General features: G+C 39.0%; 1 protein-coding gene across 4 annotated transcripts in view; it reads left to right on the top strand.

The window, feature by feature from the left end:
* The window catches only part of LOC108570339 (schwannomin-interacting protein 1 homolog), a 39,839-nt gene extending 25,018 nt beyond the window's left edge, over nucleotides 1-14,821 (top strand). For 3 of the 4 annotated variants that reach the window (XM_017932182.1, XM_017932184.1, XM_017932181.1), the window contains 5 exons: nucleotides 1,042-1,139; nucleotides 10,248-10,359; nucleotides 11,259-11,617; nucleotides 12,078-12,289; nucleotides 13,412-14,821. In XM_017932182.1, the coding sequence (XP_017787671.1) occupies nucleotides 1,042-1,139; nucleotides 10,248-10,359; nucleotides 11,259-11,617; nucleotides 12,078-12,289; nucleotides 13,412-13,568 (938 nt within the window). In that variant the 3' untranslated portion in view covers nucleotides 13,569-14,821. Of the gene's footprint in view, nucleotides 1-1,041; nucleotides 1,140-10,247; nucleotides 10,360-11,258; nucleotides 11,618-12,077; nucleotides 12,290-13,279; nucleotides 13,362-13,411 lie in introns of those variants that run through there. The other variant, XM_017932183.1, reaches the window with a different exon arrangement.
* The last annotated feature ends 6,155 nt before the right edge of the window (nucleotides 14,822-20,976 follow it).

Genomic DNA, 20,976 nt, shown 5'->3' with positions numbered 1-20,976 from the left:
TAGTTATTCAAGGTATACAGAAAAATAGAAGAACTGAAGAATTGTAGTAAAAGAAATTGCGTGATACTTCTACCGACGTTCCCTAAAAATTTGCAAGTTTAAAAAGAAACGAAATTTTCAAGGGACCAAAATTTTCCCAGTTCTCACTTGGACAATATTAAATGGGAGTTGTGTCTGATATTAAGAAGCAATTGTTTGTTTAATAGAGATCACATCGAACTAGTTACCAACGTTTCACTGGTAAACTCATTAACGTCGATTTCATACGTATATTATAAAAAAGGAATTAAATAGAAACCACTGTAACACCAGATTAAAAACAAGTCAGTCCATCAAATTGTCATAAAACAGAAGTAAAAAAAATCCAGAAATTAGTTGCACAAGCTAAAAGTCGAATATGCTTTTACGCTTGCAAAGTCTGCAAAGAAAAAGCGAAAGCTTCCGCTTGCGCTGTTCGGTACACTTTGCGCTACAGTAACGTGATTGCGTTTAATTCGCGATTGCCCAACAAAAGTGAAATTTCACGATGCAGAGAAGACAATAAAGATACATGCGAACTTACCTCAATTTCGATGCAACTGTAAGAAGAAAAAGAAGAAGAAACAACGCAATCACAGTTAAATTTTCTGCTCGTTTTTCACGTGTATCGCACCGGAAGTCTGCGCGATTAGCGTAATCGCTAGGAAAATAAAAGCACCTCGACATATCTATTATACGTGACATGTTCCTTTCACGATGGCTGCTCATTTACGCTTCTTCTTCTCAAGTATTCTCTCGCGTGCACTTGTCGCGTCTCTTCACGGTGCGTACGCGTGAAAAACTATCACTGTGCAATGTTTCTCCGATAAATCGAGGAAAAGAACGTCAACCGTAATCGTAGAAAACGAAAGTGAAAGAATTGTGACAAGTGACGAAGAAAATTCTTCAAATAGAAATTTCCTTTTGTACAAATTAGCTTGCGTCAATTTTGTCGATTAATTTCGTGTTCCTATGACAATGTGATTGTAATATTGCTTTACGCTTTGTGTTTTATCATGGAAGGAGGCTTTGACGTGTACAATATCGAAACAGCGATGCCAAAGATCGATCTGGACGCGATCGAATCACACTTGAGAGCTGCACGCGAAGAGGAACGACGGGTAAGTGAAGAATTTTCACGTAAAATCGCATGATATCGTGTGTAACAAATGTTCCTCTTCCTACAATCTCTATCGAAGAGAAACGAAGTATCTCTGCCTGTGTAACAAGTCGCACAAAGACAATCGTCGAGAAGAACGAAACGTTTGCATGGAAATTCATCTCTTTGCATACTGAACCCTTTCACTTCAAGGTGTAAATGTTAATTACGGTGTTTTTATTTACATACCAATGTTTGCATGGAACAAAGAGTACGCCTCGTGGGTGCGTTGAGTACATATATACGCGGTGTTTGCCAGAGATGCAGTAACTATCGATGCAATTTTTTCTTCAAATTATTGTAACACGTTGAAAAATATTGCAAGACTAAACACTTTAAGAAAATAATCGTAACTAACAATTATATTGTAATTTATGAAATATTAACGAATAATATTTCTCGAAGAATTTCATCTTTACATTCGCTATGGCGATTCGAACGCGAAGCAAATGAATAAAAGAACAAAGCAACCGTCTGAAATTAAACCGAGATGTATATTACAGAAATTATTCAACATAGCGCTGACAAACACTGTGGTTACGCAGAGTGAAAAATGAAACGTGTGTGCACGAGCAGAAGGCGGGAAAACGTAATTGCAGCACTGGAAAGGGGGGAAGATAATTAGCAAATCTAGTGGAAGAGGGGAAAAAGTAGTAATTTCGCGTCCAGCTGACCGATGTTCTCACGGATAAAAGCATACGATAAAACTGAATGAACGCTCACGCGACCAGATTGAATCGCTTTCGTCGAAGGTCGAGATATACTCGTAATCATAAATGTTGCATGCCTGATAAACTCTGACTCGATCGCTCTAAATAAAGCGGTAAAGGATGCGGTGGGCGTTCACGAATATACGAGAAATATCGTTTCATAAATGGTGTACGAGGCTTGAGATGAAAAAATTTCCGAGGTTCGATATTGTGAAAAGGAACGAAAATAGATTGGAACTGTTTAAAAATGTTTTAATATCGCGAGAAGAAACGAAAGATTTTAGCGATTAGTCTTTTACGGTATCAACACGATTAATCGCAATTTGCTGGTACGTTTTAATACGCATTGCAGTTTTTTTTAATGAAACTATAGATATATTCTTATTACACTTATTGTACGATCCACTTATTTCCAAAAGCTGAGACTAACGTAGGTTTATTGATAATATAAAATGAATTATAGGGAGATCCACGAATGAATTCGATTTCCTTTTTATCGTAAAGGTAGCTCTGATCTTGGTAGCAGTGGCAGATTTTGCTTTTGGAGGCTGTAAGCGGAAAGTACACTTGAAAATTTAGTTTAACTTAGAATTTTTGGAACCTGAGCTTCACTTAAAATTTTTGAAAACTTAGTGTCGCTTAAAATGTTTGAATGCGCCTTTTTTGCCTTTACGAAAATCATTGCTCAGCAGAGTAACAAAAATATGTGCATTTTCACTTAAAAACCAAAAAGTGAAAAATCAGCGAAAAACTAAAATCTCCCATTATACCATCAATTTATCTAAATTTCACATACATACGTTCGCTTTAAATCGTACGTCTCTTAAACAGCTATGAAAAAGGTACGAACTTTCTTCGAACTTTAATTAACCCAATTAAACCTGAGAAGTGGAAGGAAAATAGAGGTTCGCTTTTTTCCCTCTTTTTTTTTTTCCGCCGAGAACAACGAGGTTCCGCGCGTTGATTGCAATTACGTCAACTTTAAATATCAAATCGGAAATCCCGTTTAATCCACTTTAGAGGCGGGAGAAGCAGCGAACCACGCTCGAATCCGCGAAAGGGAATTTTTCATTTTCGCGCCACGAGTACCGAGCACGAGAGAAAGAGAGAGAGAGAGAAGGAGAAGAGATCTGCGTGTAATTTTCGACGAGATGTTTCGCGCGAGTATTTTCTGGATTATTGACGCGGAAAATAAGGTCGACGAGGTTTACGACCTCGTTTCGGGGTTCCGATAGCGAGAGTCTCATTAAATGCACAGACGATCTATATTCGTCGACGCAGTGTCCATTGTATGGAAATAGGGGAACAGGAAACGGATGTCGCTGCGGAGACGATCAATGCAGCCGTCTGATAGAGCGTAGCACATTTCGGCACGTCAGATTTGGAAAGGGTTTTTCTGACGTGAGATAACAACGAAACAGGGATAAAGAACTTCGAAATGGATAAGAGTAAATTGGTCACGCTCGGTTTCCAGTAGTTTCGTTTAATCGAATCGGCGAGATCAGAAACCTACATAAGTGAATTTTTCTTTTTTAATCGAGTTATGCACTGAATCGCGTTATTTTTGTTCAAATACGTGAAATTAATGCAAGAACAGCACAAATCACGTATGGACCTGTGAGAAATTGGAATAATCATCTGGTACTATGTGAATTTATTTGATTTATTACGATTTTCAGTTTGAGAATTTATGAATTTACTTATTTTGGGTAATTCATACGATTTACCGGAGAAGCAACGTAATTTATCAAAATTAAAATAGAAAATTGTTTGACAAAAATTTGGAAAAAATATTATTATCGTGAATTTCTGGAAAAAAATAATCTTTCTTTGCTTATTTTTGAAATATTAGTCAACTTATGCGATTTCCGATCTCACCGATTCAATTGAAACGTTGCTTAACGAGACGAACAGTTTGTACAAAGCTTTTCGAGAAATATTCGTTGTTTCACACGACGAAGTAGAAAGTAGAACGGCACGAGTAATTTTGTTGGAAAGTCGTAATACAATGGGGAATCGTAAAGTTGTAAACGGCAAATAAAATTACGTTTAACCTCGTGTTAAGATTTACGTAAGTGTTTCTATCTGTTGGAAAATTATTGAAATTTATGGATTGACACGGGGGAAAATGTTTCCATAGCCACATACGAAACGTAACTTTGTATGCAACGAGCATGTACTCGATATCGAATTATTGCAATCTAAACGGACACAGCGATACTCGCTTATTCATGAACCAGTTTCGAAAGAGTTCAGTTAACTCTGTAGCATCTTGAGATAACGTATCACTGAACCTTAAAAGGCTGAAGAAGCAGCCGTGGGTCAAAAGACTCGCATGAGCAACCAAGTGTAACACTTTGCGTATGACCTACGTGAGATACGCCATCTTCAACCGTGGCAATTTAAAGACGCGTCCCGACCAGGTATTTTGCAAACGATTCTAGAGAAGCAGAGGCAATTGCAGAACTGAGTAAGATAAGCAAACTTGTACCAACTTTACCGAACAGATAAAAAGTGAAACGACGGGTTCTATAAAGAGTTCTTCTCAACTCAGTTCTCGCTTGTTACTGTACCTTCAATTGTTCAAATAAACTTGAGCTTCGCGGAGAGACGTTTAAATACACAAATACACGCAAACGGTTAATTACAAGAGTAATTGTTCAAAGTATGTAACCAATTCAACGCGAATTATAGTAACTTCATTGTCTCAGGACGTAGAATGGTAACACGTGAATTTATTACACGGAAGAAATCCCGAGCTTTCCTTTGTCTTTAAATGTACGACACGAGAGTGTACAAACGTTACAAATTCAGCATAAATCAAATTTAGCAGAAACCTTGGTGTTTCTAAATGACCAATAATTAATAAATAACTGATAAGCTAATTAATCGACATCCTGAGCTATACATCACGTGCCAGACTACTTCAGGTATTGATATCGAACCTATCAATTCTCTAAATTCATTTTTCCACGGTATTCAACCTACCAAATCACATCTCTTCCTCCTCCTCGCTCGTTGAAACGCACGATAAAAGTCGCGCCCTCGAAACATATTTAACGCAATCCATTCTCCATAGAAAGTCGAAACGGCGACAGGACTTTTAAAGCCTGATAATTGCCTCGTAACGAAAAAGTTTCCCTATTCTTGACGCGAATAAACGCGGACGCCAGTTTATCCAACGTCAAACCAGCCAACCACTTTCACCGAACACTGTGAAAAGTCGAGCTAAACCAACCTCCGTAGACGGCAAATAGCACCGGCTCCACCACCTCCTTCGAGTAAACCTTACCGGAAGATCGGTTCGCCGCTCACTTGACTCGCTTTATGCCAGTCTCGTGTTGTTCTCGTCTCGGGATAGTCCCGTGGCAAAAACTCCTCTGTCTCTGTATTTTCGTTGCGTTTCGGTGTGTAGAGGAAACGAGAAGAACCTCGATACCAAAGATCCGTCTATGTGAATCGTGGAAAAAATCGATCGATCTTCATATCAAAGATCGTCCCATGTGAATCATGAGAAAATCGATCGAGCTAAATTCGTCGAAGAGTCGATTGGTAGAATTAGCGTGAAATTCATTGGAAAACGAGCAAATTCGATCGATAGAAACGATCTTCGTTCAGAGACGTCCGGCAATTCGATCCTCTTCCGGTTTACAAAACCGCATCCATTATTTGCGAATGTTTCGTCAGCGTTGCGGTTTGCTTTATCAGGGTCAAAGGAGATATTGATACGGCGTGATACGACTATGCTTGAATAACAACGTTCTCGTGATCATCTTCAGTGGACAGTACTTCATTGGTAGTGCTTCGCTTTTCATCCAAGATTTTCACGGATTTAGTAATCTGTTGCGTGTGTCTGACAGGTAATGTTGCTTACAAGATTCACGAGGAATATCCACTGGTCTTCTATACATACTCGAGAGTTGTTTCGCGTGGTATCCCGTTTCAGAGGCACGCGTAATTAAATCGTGCTTCCGCTTCGTTCCGTCCGTCTCGGTGCGTATTCTGCGTGCCTTTTATTAATTAACAAGGGGACACACGAACGAACTGTTCGCCGGGGTGAACGATCGAGTGTTTGCTCGCTACGAAAAAAGAGGAAGGAAATTGAACGGAATAACGAGGAACTCGAGTAAATCGTGATACGAACGAAGGAAAACAGTGGAACAGTTGTTTCCTCGAACGGAATAGGAAATGAACGAAGAGAAACCTCGTTGCGTTGCGAGTACATAGCTCGTTAAAGGATCGTTTTTAAAAGCCTTTTGTGTATTCTATCGTGTACGGCAAAATTAGAAGAAAGCCGACCCGATTGTGTTTCGAAGAGCAAAAGTTTATTTCAACGAAGAAAGAATCCTGATGGAACAGCGTATCTTTAGATCTCTACTTGATTAACTTTCTTTCTGGTGCATGACTTAGAGGAGAGCTAACGCGTTGCATAAACTATACGATTTGAAACTCGTTAAACGAACCCATGATGCGCGCAGAAACATCTGACGATGTTCTTTTAACGATCCTCTCGAATCCGCCGATTTCTTCTCGCTATCCAGGTCAATAGCTTTTTCGCCTCGCGACGAAATCTCGTCGAGTTTAAAGTTCCGTTTGATGAAGAGAGTATGCAAATGAAGTGAAGAGAAAGTGTGTGTGTTGTAACTGTTATGGACATAAACAATCGAAGAAAAGAGAAGAAAATAACCGATCGACGAGGGTGAAACGTGGAAAAGTTAGGGGAAATTCTGGAAACATGGGAAGCAGCAGCAAGACGAGGAAGCATTATAAAAAGGACTCGCGATTCGTTAAGGATCTGTACACGTTCACATATGATGATTCCGATCTCGTAAGATTATGCCTCTCTAGTGGGCTGAAAGAATGGCAACAGAGTATTCACGATTTCACAGTTGATTATTCGAAACGCGTAAAGAAACGAATGAGTTTCAAGCTTGATTCGGTGTAAAAAGTAGGACTGGAATTAAAGTGGAATTTTTATATTTCTCTTTCCAAACGGTAGAGTAAAATGACACAAGAATTTTTCATTTTTAATTATTTTTATTAATCGCAAGTTCCATGAGAAATGTGATGCTACACGATAACTCTATTTGCAACGTAAATTAACAAGTGCTTCAAGTTCACGATAAAGATCCGACACAAGTCGACTATCAAATCTGATCTTCCATCGTTCTTCTGTAGTTCTAAAGCAACTTTAAATATCGATGAACGCGAAGTAACAAATCGCTTTTGATGAACGCGAAGCATTGATTAACACCCAATTAAACACCCAGTATTTTTACGTACAGAAGAAAAGGAAGAGTTCGAGCAAATAAGAAAACAGAAAGAAGTCTTTCTCGTGATAAGATATTAACAATTGGAGTATTGTTTCAACGAGCCTGTCCAATAAATTGCTTCTTCCACTTGTTATCGCTTGAAGGAGGTTTAACGACCTAAACGATTCGATTTGGAGGAGGGAAAGTGGGTCGAGAGTGTGCAGATGTTAAGAAACTGATTTTGACATTCACGCACCAGTTAATTACAATGAGAGAAAAAAGTGTTTTTTTTTTCTTTCTTCTCTTTATGATTTACGCAATTCAATAGAAAGCAAGGTTGTTGAATCGAATAGTTTCGAAATGTTTTCCCTTTCAGTTATTGACTAACGCTTTTCACGCTACATTTTATACACAGTTTTCCCAATTTTCGAATTTTGCGAATTTTTAAAATTTCATAAATCGTTGGTGAATTTCGTGGAACGGAATATCGTCGATTGCACAGAATACCTAGAAATAGACGCGCTTTTAATACTCTGAACTTCACCCTTGCAGTCCAGCGAGCTTTTTCCAGCCGAGTAGCTCAGTTAATCCGAATTTATTGGCAAAGACATGTACCGTCGAATGTACGGAATATTGGAACTTTAACAGATCGTATTTAGGGACGTGTTGTTTGCAACTGTACAGAAGGCAATCGTGGATTTTCTATTCGAAAGTTTCCACGTTGAACGATTATATTATTTATCTATCTCGTTTAATACTCACGCATCTTTGGAAAGAAACAAAATTAATTAGGACTCTTTCACTTAATTACACTTTTCGAGAATTGAAAATACAGAGAAGATGTTACAATGTATCGTTCATTTTACTGGGTCATGGTACATAAGCATAAAAAAATGAAAAACTTTCAATTCCCTAAATTGCGTGCCACGAATGCTTCTTCTCTAAAATTATCTCCTCTTTATTGATTCAAATTTATTTCTAAAATTGTAGAAAATAGAATTAATATGCAAATTTCAAAGCATCCCTAAACTGCGTGCCAGGAATCTATCTTCTTTCAAATCAACTCCTTATACTTATTAATTCAAATTTATCTCTAAAATCGTAGAAAAGAAGAAAACTAATATGCAACGAAATGTGAAATCATAAAAATTTAAAGGAAAATAGACATTTTAATCTTACACTCCCACTTTTTTCTCCAAATCGAGAGATCTTCTTTGAGATTGCACCGAAATGATAATAGCGGTGTTTGTTCAGCACGAGATTATGACGTGTTAAGGGAGAGAGAAAAATTGAACACCGTTGAACGAGACGGGGAATTACTTTATCGTTCCGCTTTGTATAAAAGAATCTCTGTCGCCATTCGCACAGCTGAAAGTGACTTTTATCAATGGCCTGTAATCGATAGTATCGATTACCAAGCTGGTTTTCATTTCTGGGGCATCAGGAGGACGATAAAGAGACGAGCAAGGAACAGCCAAAGTCAGAAGGGACGACGATTGCATCGCTCCAGAAATCCGACGAGACGGAGGAGCCTGAAAGGGAAGATCTTGTCACGCGATTCGATAGACTGGTGCAGAACGATCTCGATGAAACTCTTCAGGTGTGACTTCCGGCGAGACCTACGGAATCCTACAGAATATTCGAGAAACCCTTCTAAATCCGGCCAGGCTATTCCAACTATCAGAAGAGTCAAATTTCACGCGTCTAGATCAGCTTCGAATTTTTCTTATCAATTCGAACCGGTTGAACGATGAGTTTCGAACTGTTGCCAAAAGGAACAACCTGGTTTCGAGCTTTTTTTTTCTTTTTGCCAAGATAAAAAGTTAGACGATTTCATGCCAAACGAAATGTATGTAACTTTATTTCGAACTCCTTGCCAAAGTGAAAAGTTTCCTTTTTCCGAGATATGTATGAAAAATAGAGATTCGGTATAGTAGGTCATTTGTTGTAACAGAAATTAAAATTCGAATTTATACGAAGCTATTTTGCATGGGAATATGGTGGAACTGTAATCTGTACGAATATGTCAAGGAATAAGAGGATTCGAATAATTGCTAGCTTCAATAATAGATAATATAGTAATAGAGATTTGCCGTTTCTCTGGCTCTCTATTAATAATTTCACGTTCAGGTATTAGAAGCTGACGTTCGTGAAACTAGATTCGAGGATTCATTCCGTCTGTATGAATACTTTAAGTCCACCAGACCGGATAGATGAAATTTTGAGAATTACAACCTGCAGTAATAATTTGAATTTCACTTCGTCTCTTATACTCATAATTTTCATTCGGATGAGTTACATTTATTGTTATTAAAATTTCTAGAAATAACAGTGACGTACAATTTTGTAATTCCAAAGCACTGCTCAAATTATTATCTATCTAAACATTCAAAAAACGTTGAATTTATCACTTGTTTCGCGTTGTATTGATCTTTTCATAGAAAAAAATTCACATTAAAAAATATTTTTTCTATAATAAAATATTAACACAAAATACTTGCTCTTATAATACAACCCTTAAAAAAAAAAGAAAAAAATCGACGCAGCACAAAATAAACGATAAATTCAATTTTTCTTCAATTTTTCACTTAGATCACCTTCATAATCACTATTGCATACTTACACATGACTCAAGCCACTCTCCTAATCACACTGAAAACTGATCACTCGAAAACCAGACCACGACAAAGGGGTGCCACCTAAATCTGTTTAATTTTCATTGAAACAGGAAGCATTCTATTTCCTCTTCCTCGTACTCTCCCTCGTAAGAGGCAAGAGGTGGGGAAACTGAACAACGAGGATAACGAGGAATTTTTCGCACCATTAAATTAACGCGAAATCCATTGGCAACACTCCACACACCCCACTCCCATCTAATTCGTGACACATTATACAGACACGAACGTTAGGAAGATGTTGTCAATCTCATTAATGGTTTCACTCCCACGCGGCTACGATTTCGATAGAGTTTGAGGAGGAGAGACGCGGAACTTGGGGGGATTAAAGCACCGAGGGGGTTTCCTCCCCCCCGTGTCTGTGTACATGCGTGTGTGCCTGTGTGTGTAACGAGTAATCACACTTCAGATTTTTTTTTCTGTCTGTTCACAGCGGCGAAACGACCGTGAAGAGATACGAAGGAAGTTGGCGATGGGTCCAGACGCCGAAGACTTGCGCGCTGAACGCGGAAGAAAGCCGAGCCTTCAGTCGCGGCTTCAAAGCGGTCCGTATCACTCGAATACTATGACACGTCGCGTATCTCGCTTATGAGAAAAAATATGTATCTCGTTAGATTTACGCGGAAACAATTCTCGATCGTGATTGCACGTGTTATCGATTGACGCGCGAGATGGTATAAAGAAGTTTGATTGAAATGTTCGGAATTGCGGATACTGTGAGGCTAACAATGTGGAAGTAACGAAAGAAATAGGTGGAAATTTTTCATTCGTAACGGTACACGGTTTTTCTCAGGTGTAAAAGGTGTTTCTTTTTGGATGCTGCGAACTGTTCGGAATAAACGACGATTGCAAATTATTGTGCAACGACGGAAACAGTAATTTGAAGTGAAGAGTTGAAGTGTAAGATACAGTGGTAATTAGTGAACTTCGTGTTATTCTTCGTTGGTCTAATATGAGATAGAAGATAAATCTGAAGGACTGAATGATTTCTCGGTGATTTTTATAAATTTAATTTTACCGATTTCAAGTGATTAATGAATTTTCTTCGGATGTGAAATATTAATAAACAACCTGTGCTAGCGCAAGATTTATCTCTTCCTAAGTTTATCGTTGACACCACAGGTGGTACGAAAGTTTTAAAGAACAGATAAACCAAACTTTGTTTAATCTACCGTCCTTCGTATCTGCTTTATTACAACAACATCTCCGCTAATTTTTCTCTAAATTAGAATATTAAAACAGAAGATACGAAACAGTGACAAACAACTTTATCCCCCTTACCATTTCCGCTTAATTTTCAATCACCAAACAATCGAAACTAATTACAACAAATTACCCTGTGTATTAAATATGAAACAAAACATAAAATATTCGCGTAGGAAAAAGAGTAAAAGTTAAGAAAGTAGCGTATTCTTGTTGTGTTTATAAAAACCTCTTTTTGCAGGAATGAATCTTCAGATTTGCTTCATGAACGAAACACCATCGGACACGGAGTCTCCGTGCTCGGAGAACGATGCTTCTCCAGGAACCACGCCAACCACGCTCAGCTCGAAGCAACAGCCGAAACAACCGATGCCAATTAGACCTCAGGTGCTCAGTCTTCCTCCTTTAAGGCTGGACACCGGCTCGAATTCAACTCCGATCGACGAGGCTGACTTCTTCGCCAGACAGGCCAGATTACAGACCGAGGCACGAATGGCCCTCGCTCAGGCCAAGGAGATGGCGCATATGCAAATGGAAGTTGAGAGACAAAGGCTGAAACAGAGTCCGATCACAGAGATGGTGCGATCTAGCCTCGAAAAAGTAAGTTCTACGTATTATAGAGGAATAGGATTTTTCTAAATCCTTCGGAAAAAGAAGGTTTCTCAGCGTCGGGATTCGAGAATTCACGATGATCTTTAGGTCCCTAGCGTCACTGACCAGCCGTCTTAGGCGAATTCGGATAAATTGACGTTCTGACGAATGAAAGATCTGATTGTTAGTTAACGTATTCAACCACCATAGCCAACACCGTCTTCTAACTTTTACGGAGTTTCTATCGTTCTTCTAAATTTCCTGCATACGTTAAATAAGAGTGGAAAATGTGCGACAAAAGTTGTTAGGAAGAAGAAAACGCAAAGTAATTTTTCTATAGAGTTCAGCATACACGATTCTCCGAGGTGTCTGAGATGATCTATAAAATTGAAATGTACGGAATCGAAAGAATGGGAAACTTTGACACGAAAAGATGCAGGACACTGAGATTTTCCATTGTCGTTCTCAGGTTGGCGTTCAGCTGGGCGAGGACAGACGCAGATTGTCCCGAGTACTGTTAACGGAGCTAAACGTCGCGCAGCTTCAAGTGGTAGCAAATGACTTGCACGCGAGAATCGCTGCTCTGAATGAGGCGTTAGTCGAGGGACTTTTGAGAAGGGACGATTTACACATGGAACAAGATTCAATGCTCGTCGACGTCGAAGATCTCACCCGATATCTGTAAGTTCTCCTCCTACAATGAGGTTGAACCGTTCCTTTTTTTCTTCTCTCCTCCTTTCCCTATTTTTTTCTTTCCCCGCCCCCTTTTTATCACGTATTTTTTTCCCATTGCCCTCGCTCGAAGCGACGCAGTCTCCTCGACGCAGTCTCCTCGACGCAATTAAGATTACTTACTAGAGAGAAAAGCATAGCCGTGAAAGGACGCATGGCCCATTTTGCTGAATGCAAAGTAGAACGAGAACTCTTAGAAAGAAGGATCGGCGCTTTTACGTACTTGAGCAACCACATTTCTTTTTCTTCTTTTTTTCTTTTTACAGCTGTTGTGCCGCTTTATTTGTGAAATTACGCGTCTCGCTGGCGCAAAGCGGTGGAATTAAAGGCACGAGATATATAAGTCTGATTAGAGGGGGGGGGACGTAAATTGATGATTGAGAGAATGAAGAAACATGGAGCTTAAGAATTTTTCTGTTAGACGATTCGTTTCACTTTCAACCGCTATGAAAGTGTGCAGTGTTAATTAGCTATTAATTAAACAACAAATCATGGAGAAATTTTTCTTCATCCTAAGTCCAGTAGAGTCTAATATCTTCTAAAGGAATACAAAACTTTCTCGTGCTTTTATCCGCTGCAACTTTCAACACTTTAAAGCACCTTTGATTGTTTCAAATCGCAATTTACTCTGCTGCGTCTGACAAAATCCGCAACGTTCATTCTGTTACTTTTACAATTGTAAAAGTAACAGGATCGATCGAAGAGACTCAATTTATCTCACCGTATCAACTATAAATCCCCCTTATCCTTAACTGTGTCAATGAGATTTCAACGATTCCAGCTAAATTCTCAAAATATTAGAAAAATTCACCAAACCAAGATACGATTAACAACACTAACGCTTCCCTAGCAAAAACCACCAATCACACCGTTGCATCAATCTCCCCCTGTCACGTTTCGCTAATTTTGCTAATTCATCATCGGCATTTCATTTCACAGCAGCTTCTCTTAGGTTAATCCCAGTATCTTAGCCAACCGTTACAACTCTTCCGGGCAAACTATGACAAAAACATATCTATTTTCCGGCCTGTCGCGTTAATAAAACAGCTTCTGCTGCGTTCACATGCACAGAGGTGCCAAGCAGGAGTCGTTGAAGAAGAAGCAGAACACGAGGGAGCAGCAGACAGCGGCTAGCAGAAGTCATCAGCAGACGAACGCCGGACAGAACAAGTTGTCGTTGAAGCCAAAGCTGACGCACCGCGGTCTAGTCTCGCTTGTGAGGAAATAATGCCTGGCCACGAGACTACGTGGTCTCGTCGGAAATTAAACGAGCAGGGAGCACAGCACCGTGAGGACTCGAGCAACGTAGCGTAGACACTCTTAACTCGACGTCGTCACGATCGAAGAAACTGGGATACCCAGACCGATTTCAGCTGAATTCAATGAAGAACGCTTCCAGTGTCGATGCTTGGACTCCCTCTTTTTCTTGGAAAAAACACACCACACACACACACACACACACATGCAGACACACGAGAACAAAACAGAACCGTTCCTCCACAGGAAAGGCGCATTGGAAAAATTCGTATTTCCAAGGTAGAAAAGAAGAAACCGTACGAAATATCATCTGACGAGGCAACAGTAGCAAACAAAAGAAACAGCAAAGGAAAGACTAACGGAACCGAAAAACAAAAAACACAAAAAAAAAGAATACAATCGTTTTGCTCCTCTATTTAAACGAGAAGGGGGGAGGATTCGAGAATACATACGTAACGCAGCGAAGAAATCCAACTCCAGACCCTCCCCCATCCATCCGCCCCTTTCGATAAACCGGTTGTTCATAGGGGTAAGATGGAAATGATCTTTTCCAGAATTTCCAAAGTTTTTACTGCTTCGTCGTTTTGTCGAAATGACGGAAAGTAGAGTAAATTAACGAGAGTACGTGTGTTACTTACGTGCGTATTATGTATCCATAGCCGGACAAAGTAGCGACGAGCAAGAAGAAGTTCCCCCATTTTATCCTTCCGTGTCCTAACACCACTTGAATCGTCTCCTCGATCGAGACGACGAGCTTAAGATTCGCGGTGTTCTCGGTCTTCTCTTCTCTATATTAGCTGGTCCCCTTCAACCCCTTCCGCTCCACTGGTTAATATATCTTGCGGCCATGCATGCATGTGTTTCCCGGGTGTATCGCCTTTGTATGATTAGTATCATAAGCGGTAGGCAGGCAGATCTCTCCTCTCTATGTTGTAAATAAGCGAACGCGGGCCAGCGGTAGCAGAGGTTCGGGACTGGGCGAGTCCTTGCGTATTAACGCGGTCCCTCCATCGCCAACATACGAAATACACACACACACACTTGTTCTTTGTTCTCCCCGCAGTCGGGAACCATTTCTTTTCTCTCTAGATTTCTCGACGTCTTCCAGTTCGGGGCGAGTCAACTTGATCTATTTAACGAATCGCGCGATTCGCGCGTATCAGCCCTATGTGTGTTAATCCTGGCGTATCGAACGGGGCGCATCACGATGGAACGACGTCGACGCGCGGCGCGTGTGTGTTGTTGTTATCGTTGAAAACGATTACAGATCCATCTCCTATTGTACAATCGATTCATCGTAATTCTACCGTGAAAGTTTCTATCTATACGGTGCAAACGTTGCTTCGTTTACTTGATCGATCAAACGGATATCGAATTGCGTATGTTTCAATCTTTCGATCTTTTTTGTTCCTTCGAGGAATCGTTGTTCAATTAATCTTGTGTAATTATCTTGTGTAGTTTTCGGTGAATTTGTTGTCGATCACGGTGTACTTTTTTTTTTCTTCTTCTTTTAATCCTCCAACTGGTGAAACGGCAGAGAAATATGAATGGTGTTCGCTGAAAGCTGCAATTCGGTTGGTCTAAATAAAAATGCGTTAATAATGCGCACGTCACAGACTTATAAGTAAAGACGGAACGAACAATGTTTAGTCAAGTGTGTTATTCATTGCCACACATACGTACACCCACACACACACGCGCGCGCATACACACACACAAAGTCGAGAGATTTAAGGTCAACGATGCAATATGCACGAGAGAAAGCGAAAGGAAGACAATTATGAATGCCGCAAACGAGGCATTTTTTTTTGTTTAGCAATGGGTGCACGATGTGCGTCATGAAACGTTTAAAAATACGCGTTCAGAAGGTATAGTTTTCGGTTTTTGTTTTTTTTTTTTTTTTTGGTTTTTCTCCTTTCAGTCGATCCATTCGAAACAACCTAACCACTCAGTTTAGCAGTACATTTACACTCGTGTTCAAAGGGTTGAAATAAATTTTAATCAAAAAGCATGCACAACTAGAGGCTGTAGAAGAGTTTACTCGATATTACGAAAAGTCCGATACGTGTGTCTCTCGCTTTTCCTGTAAGGTTCGCTCTGCGAAAAACGTGAACTTTTTTCTCCGTGGAAAATTGTATCGTGCGAAAAGGGATGCGATCATTTGTACATAGTACACGTAGTGATAATTTTACAAAAAAGAAAAATTGCGAGAGAAAAAAAGAAAGAAAGAAGAAGAACTTCCGGAAATTGCTGAAGAAACCGATACTTTTAACGCGCGTTTAAATGTAAATCTGTGAATCATGCGTTGAACAATAGCCAATGTAACAACGTACAATAACGAACGATACTAGACAAATATTGCTACACTCCATTTGAGTCGACTTTATTGTTAACGTGTTTCTTCATTTTGTACAAGAAAAGAAATACACGCAGGATCGAGGCACTCTACCTGTCATCGTGAAACATACTTTTCAAACGATGATACCACTTATGAGAACGCAAAATCGAACGGTGCTTGATAATTCGAAATCACATCTTTCAAAGGTAAATTTATCCATTGACGAACCATTTGACATCTACTGTTGTATTACTTCGTTCGAAAAAAAAAAAAAAATCGGTATAATACACTCGCTCGATTACCCACCAAAAGAAGATACGAGAGTAACTTTACGTTCCTTCTGTATCGCGAAACACTCCCAGTGTACAAACCGATCGAGAATGTAATCATTTGAAATACTCTGTTTATATTTTTTCAGCAATGATCGATTAAACTTGTCACCGTTAGTTATCCTCATATTTTATCCGCCTCCGAATTACATTGAAAATAAATTTCGAATCCGGATGATTTTAATTGCACTGTGCAGAAAGGAGACTCATTTCAGAATCTGGAATAAGTTCTTGCTCTGTCCTTTGTATCGCGGGACCGCGAACACGGCGAAAGAGAACGAAGAACGGCGTCGCATGTCTGTTTTAAGTTATCGCCGAAACGATAATCGAACAGATGAAGGGAGTAAAAGGAAAAAAAAAAGAAAAAAAGAAACCGATTAGTCCACGAACTAGCCATAAAAAAAAAAAAATGTACTCGAAATAGGAACGAAGAAGAACTGACTAGACAATTGTTTCAAATGAAAAGCGAAACTTCTTTGTCGACCGCCTGTTGAAAAATACTTTAGACTTAGCGAAAGCGTAATCAAAAGTATGTTAATCGTGTACTTGAAACGGATTAACCGAGAGTTTTGCATAAAACTACTTCACGTATTGATTTTCATGTATTCATACGTTAAGGATCCTACCCAAGTACAGTGAGTTCGTTAAAGACAGCGCAGAATCTGTATTATCTGTGAAGTTTCGAGGTCTCTTGATTTCGTATTTGCGCTAGTCCAGCGTGGAATCACTATTAACAGTGATACGAAGAATTGTTATAAGCGAACAAGTAACGATAAATAAACGACAGAACATTTGATCTCCGAGAAAAAAAACAAAAAAACAAAAAAACGCGATATTATTCTCACCCTCCCTATGAAAATTATCTGCCAAATCTACGCAAAACGGAAGAAAACTTTTAGAATTTTCTCTAAACAAAAGAACGCAAGAATACTAAAAATTCACAATTTAGAGCGGAGAAGAAAATATTACGGTGCTAGGTAAAAGTTATTACGAAGTTGCTAAAAGAAACAAATTTGTATTTCAGAATGTTCTCGACATTGACGAACAATCTCGATGCTTCTAAATACGATATTGAGATAAACGTAATTTACGATGGTAACGTGAAAAAAACTTAATACAGATACTAATTTACACGATAAATTCGAAAGCTTACGTTGCAGCCGAAATGTCAAGAATACCTTTTACAAATCGCGTTACAATCGTTTGTAAAGCGAAAAATCGGGATAATTAGTTCGTAAATCTGAGAGAATAATTAAAAGGTTGTCGACATGGATTCGCCGTGTAAAAAGGGACCCTTTCATTAATTCAAGATATCACGGCGTCATCGACGCATTACAAGCGGGCAAAGGCCACTAATTAACTATCGATCGCATTTTAATTAAAGGTCGTGTATATTTGGAAACTCGAAACATAAGCCGGGAAACTTGTGAATATCTACGAAAATACACACGTCGAATACGAAGGTATTTTGATTAATTGGTCTCCTCGTCTATTGGCGTGAACAAAAATAAAAAAAAAATAAAATAATAGATTAGATTGCAAAATATTTTATCTCAGGACTTCGAGTACAGGCAGAAATTAAATCGTGTAGAATCGACACATGGAAAAATGTAAGTCGTACGGAATAACCTTTTGTACTAAATTAATCGATTATAAAAAAAAAAAAGAAAAGAAAAGAAAGAAAGCGAAGGGAGAAAAGAAAATATAACGTACAGAGGGGGAATTTTCACATAAAGTATCAGCTATCTGCGTATAAATCGTAAACTGTACGATACAACTCTAACAATAAAAAAAAAACATTTAATCAGAAGTCATCCTTTTCAGACACTTCCACGCCTACGCAATGATTTACAAAAGATCATCGAGATGAGGTACATTCGTTTTCAACAAAGAAAAAGAGAAAGAAAAAAAAAAACATGACATTCGAGTTCCCTTCGCTTTGCGTGTGCCATCTCTTCAACCCGTTCGATCACAATACATAAATTACCACGATCAAATAAAAATATCAGTCGAGATTCTTTTGAAACAAGAACAATTCATCGGACAAAAATGATCGAGTTCGCATTTAAAATGATCTATTCTCTCCGACGACGAGATTCAATTCATCAGTCGGCAATGGTGGAAAACGTCTACATAGACTCGCGTGTTATCTACAAAATACTTTAATCATAATATTAATTAATAATATACAAATTGTAAATAACTAAACAATAATAAAATATGCTGTAACAAGTTCTTCCGCATCTTCTTGCTTCTCTCTCTCTCTCTCTCGCTCTCTTTCGCTCTCTCTTTCGTATCTCGCGTTGTCGAAATTCTTTTCCAGCCCGCCGCAGAAAACAATGCGACAGGTAGCCGGAACAGGGAAGAAGGCACAAAAAAAAAAAAAAAAAAAAAAACAAAAGGTAAAAAAAAAGAGAGGCGGTGTTCCTATTTTGATAATCGCTTCCGTACATCTAGCTCGCTCACAGCTTATTAATAAATCGGTGAATGACGTCACACTCATACCAAGTTTCCTTTAGTTTCCGAAAATTCTTCTTCGAAAACCAAAGGAATAACGAGTGTTGCAGGAAAGGGTGGGAGGTGGTGGTGGTGGTGGTGGTGGTAAGGTAAGGTAAGGTAAGGTAAGGTAAGGTAAGGTAAGGTAAGGTAAGGTAAGGGAAAAAGGAAAATGGAAGAGGGGGTGGAAGGAGAGGGAAAGGAGCACCATTTAAAAAAGACATCTCAAGCAGGAACACGTAAGCAACCTGCGAGTAGGTGGGTCGAGTTAACGATTTGTGTAATATAGCCGACGAGAAATTTTGTTTTCCGCTCGTCCCGGAACAACGTGACGAACACCGACACGTCGCTGAGGTACACCGTGGAAAGAACACAAGCGGCGACGACGATTTAATAATAATAATAATAATATTAATAATAATAATTATAATAAGCTGTTTCATTAGCTCGTTACACATTTTTTTCTTTTCCTTTTCCTTTTCTTTTCTTTTTTTTTCTTTTTACCTCGATGCCTTTGTCACTTCTAGCGCAAATTTTCTCCCTACTCGGCACCGACCTTTACGATATTGTTCCTAACGTAAGCCTCTCTCGACTATACGCGTGATTTTGTTTGTTTTTTTTTTCGGTATTTCGTATCGTCCATCCTTCCAGCGATCTATAGCGAATATATCGTACATCGTATTAAAAAATTCTTAAGTTACAATATCATATCTCTACTATACAATGAAGCTCGTTCGTGGCGTTGTTCCTTAGTATTTCACCGTTGTGCTCGTTCTAAAATTTACGTCCCTTTTTTCTCTGTCTCGCAAGTTCGCAATCTGCCTGTTTCTTTGTTGTTTGGTCGCGATGCGCGTCAAATGGCAGTGAGAGCAAATATTCACGAAATATATAAAGCGCCTGTCGAGTCTTTGAGCACCTTGAAAGTCTTCGGAAGTTTGAATTTAGAAACGAGTGTAAGAAAAAAAAGAAAAAACGCGTTCATACGGACAATTTAAAAATCAAAGAATTTCCGAGACTTTCACAGGTTTCAAAGTTAGAATAATAATGTATTTTCTATTACTGATTCACCATAAAATACTTTCAATTTTTAGCGTATCACATTAACGCCGACCGACGCATTTTCCAACAGTTTGATTAAAAGCAATAACGCGTCTCTCATGCTAAAAAAGAGAAACTTTAGCAGCTGCTCGAGCCAGCTAGGTAGCACGCGTCTTTTTACGCACAAGTTGATCCTCCTCCTTCTCCTTTTCCTCTAACACGATAATCATTAAATATCTCGAAACATATAAAAATAATAATACTATCGATCTGGCGTAGCAAATACACAATATAACCGAGTTCTCAAAGCGTGCGTTTAAATAACCGCCAAGGAACGGAGCAAAATATATATATCGCACAAACGACAATTTCTCTTCGGGAAAGCGCCGCGACGTCCGCTTCCTTTTCACACTATCGTCGCGAAAATCAACGAACGAGCCCGCTCAATCAACTGAAAAACAGTTGTTATGAATGTAATGTATGTACAAAGAAATCATCTTTAAATGTAAGCGTCTACGACAGAAATAAATCACCATAAAAATTCCATCCGTTCGCCCGTGTGAAAAACACATAAAACAACATATGATAGTCTCTTGAGAAAACTACACGAGTTGTCGATAAACTTGCCCGTCAAGTACGATATTATCGAATATAATGTTACAGTCCGACAACGTTTCAATAAACGCTATTATCATCATCTTGCTTCATAAATAACAGCTGCACGCTTCTGCTCGTTAATCACCTCGTGTCCTTCTCCTGGCGGCTTTCATCACATGGCATTCGCTAATGAGTCTTATTTCCTTAACTTCCTTTCGACCACTTAACTTCCATAATCCTCTAAATACATATATCAGAGTCACGTTTGATTCGATTAACAAAGGTATACCTACAAATAACGATCGATACAAGTAAAAGTGTCAACGAACGATTTCGTTAAGTTTCCTCGTGCTCGTCAAAAAGTTGGTAACAATTTTCGGATCGGATGCTTTTTAAGACACATGTACTCCAGATTCACGTTCTCCAGGTGACACGGAGCCTCGACAATTACTATGCACATTCGAATCCTATTATGAACGATTCGCCTGAGCAATTGATTGAATTTATTCGCTTAATTTGATCGATTAGGAAGGACGTCGAAGCAACGAATTCCAATCGAGTATTGTCGATGCTAGCTAAGG

This window comes from Habropoda laboriosa, unplaced genomic scaffold (assembly GCF_001263275.1).
Source record: "Habropoda laboriosa isolate 0110345459 unplaced genomic scaffold, ASM126327v1 scaffold68, whole genome shotgun sequence".
In the NCBI taxonomy this organism is placed as follows: Eukaryota; Metazoa; Arthropoda; class Insecta; order Hymenoptera; family Apidae; genus Habropoda; species Habropoda laboriosa.
The sequence above is the reverse complement of the archived record's forward strand: the minus strand, read 5'-3'. Positions and strand labels throughout refer to the sequence as shown.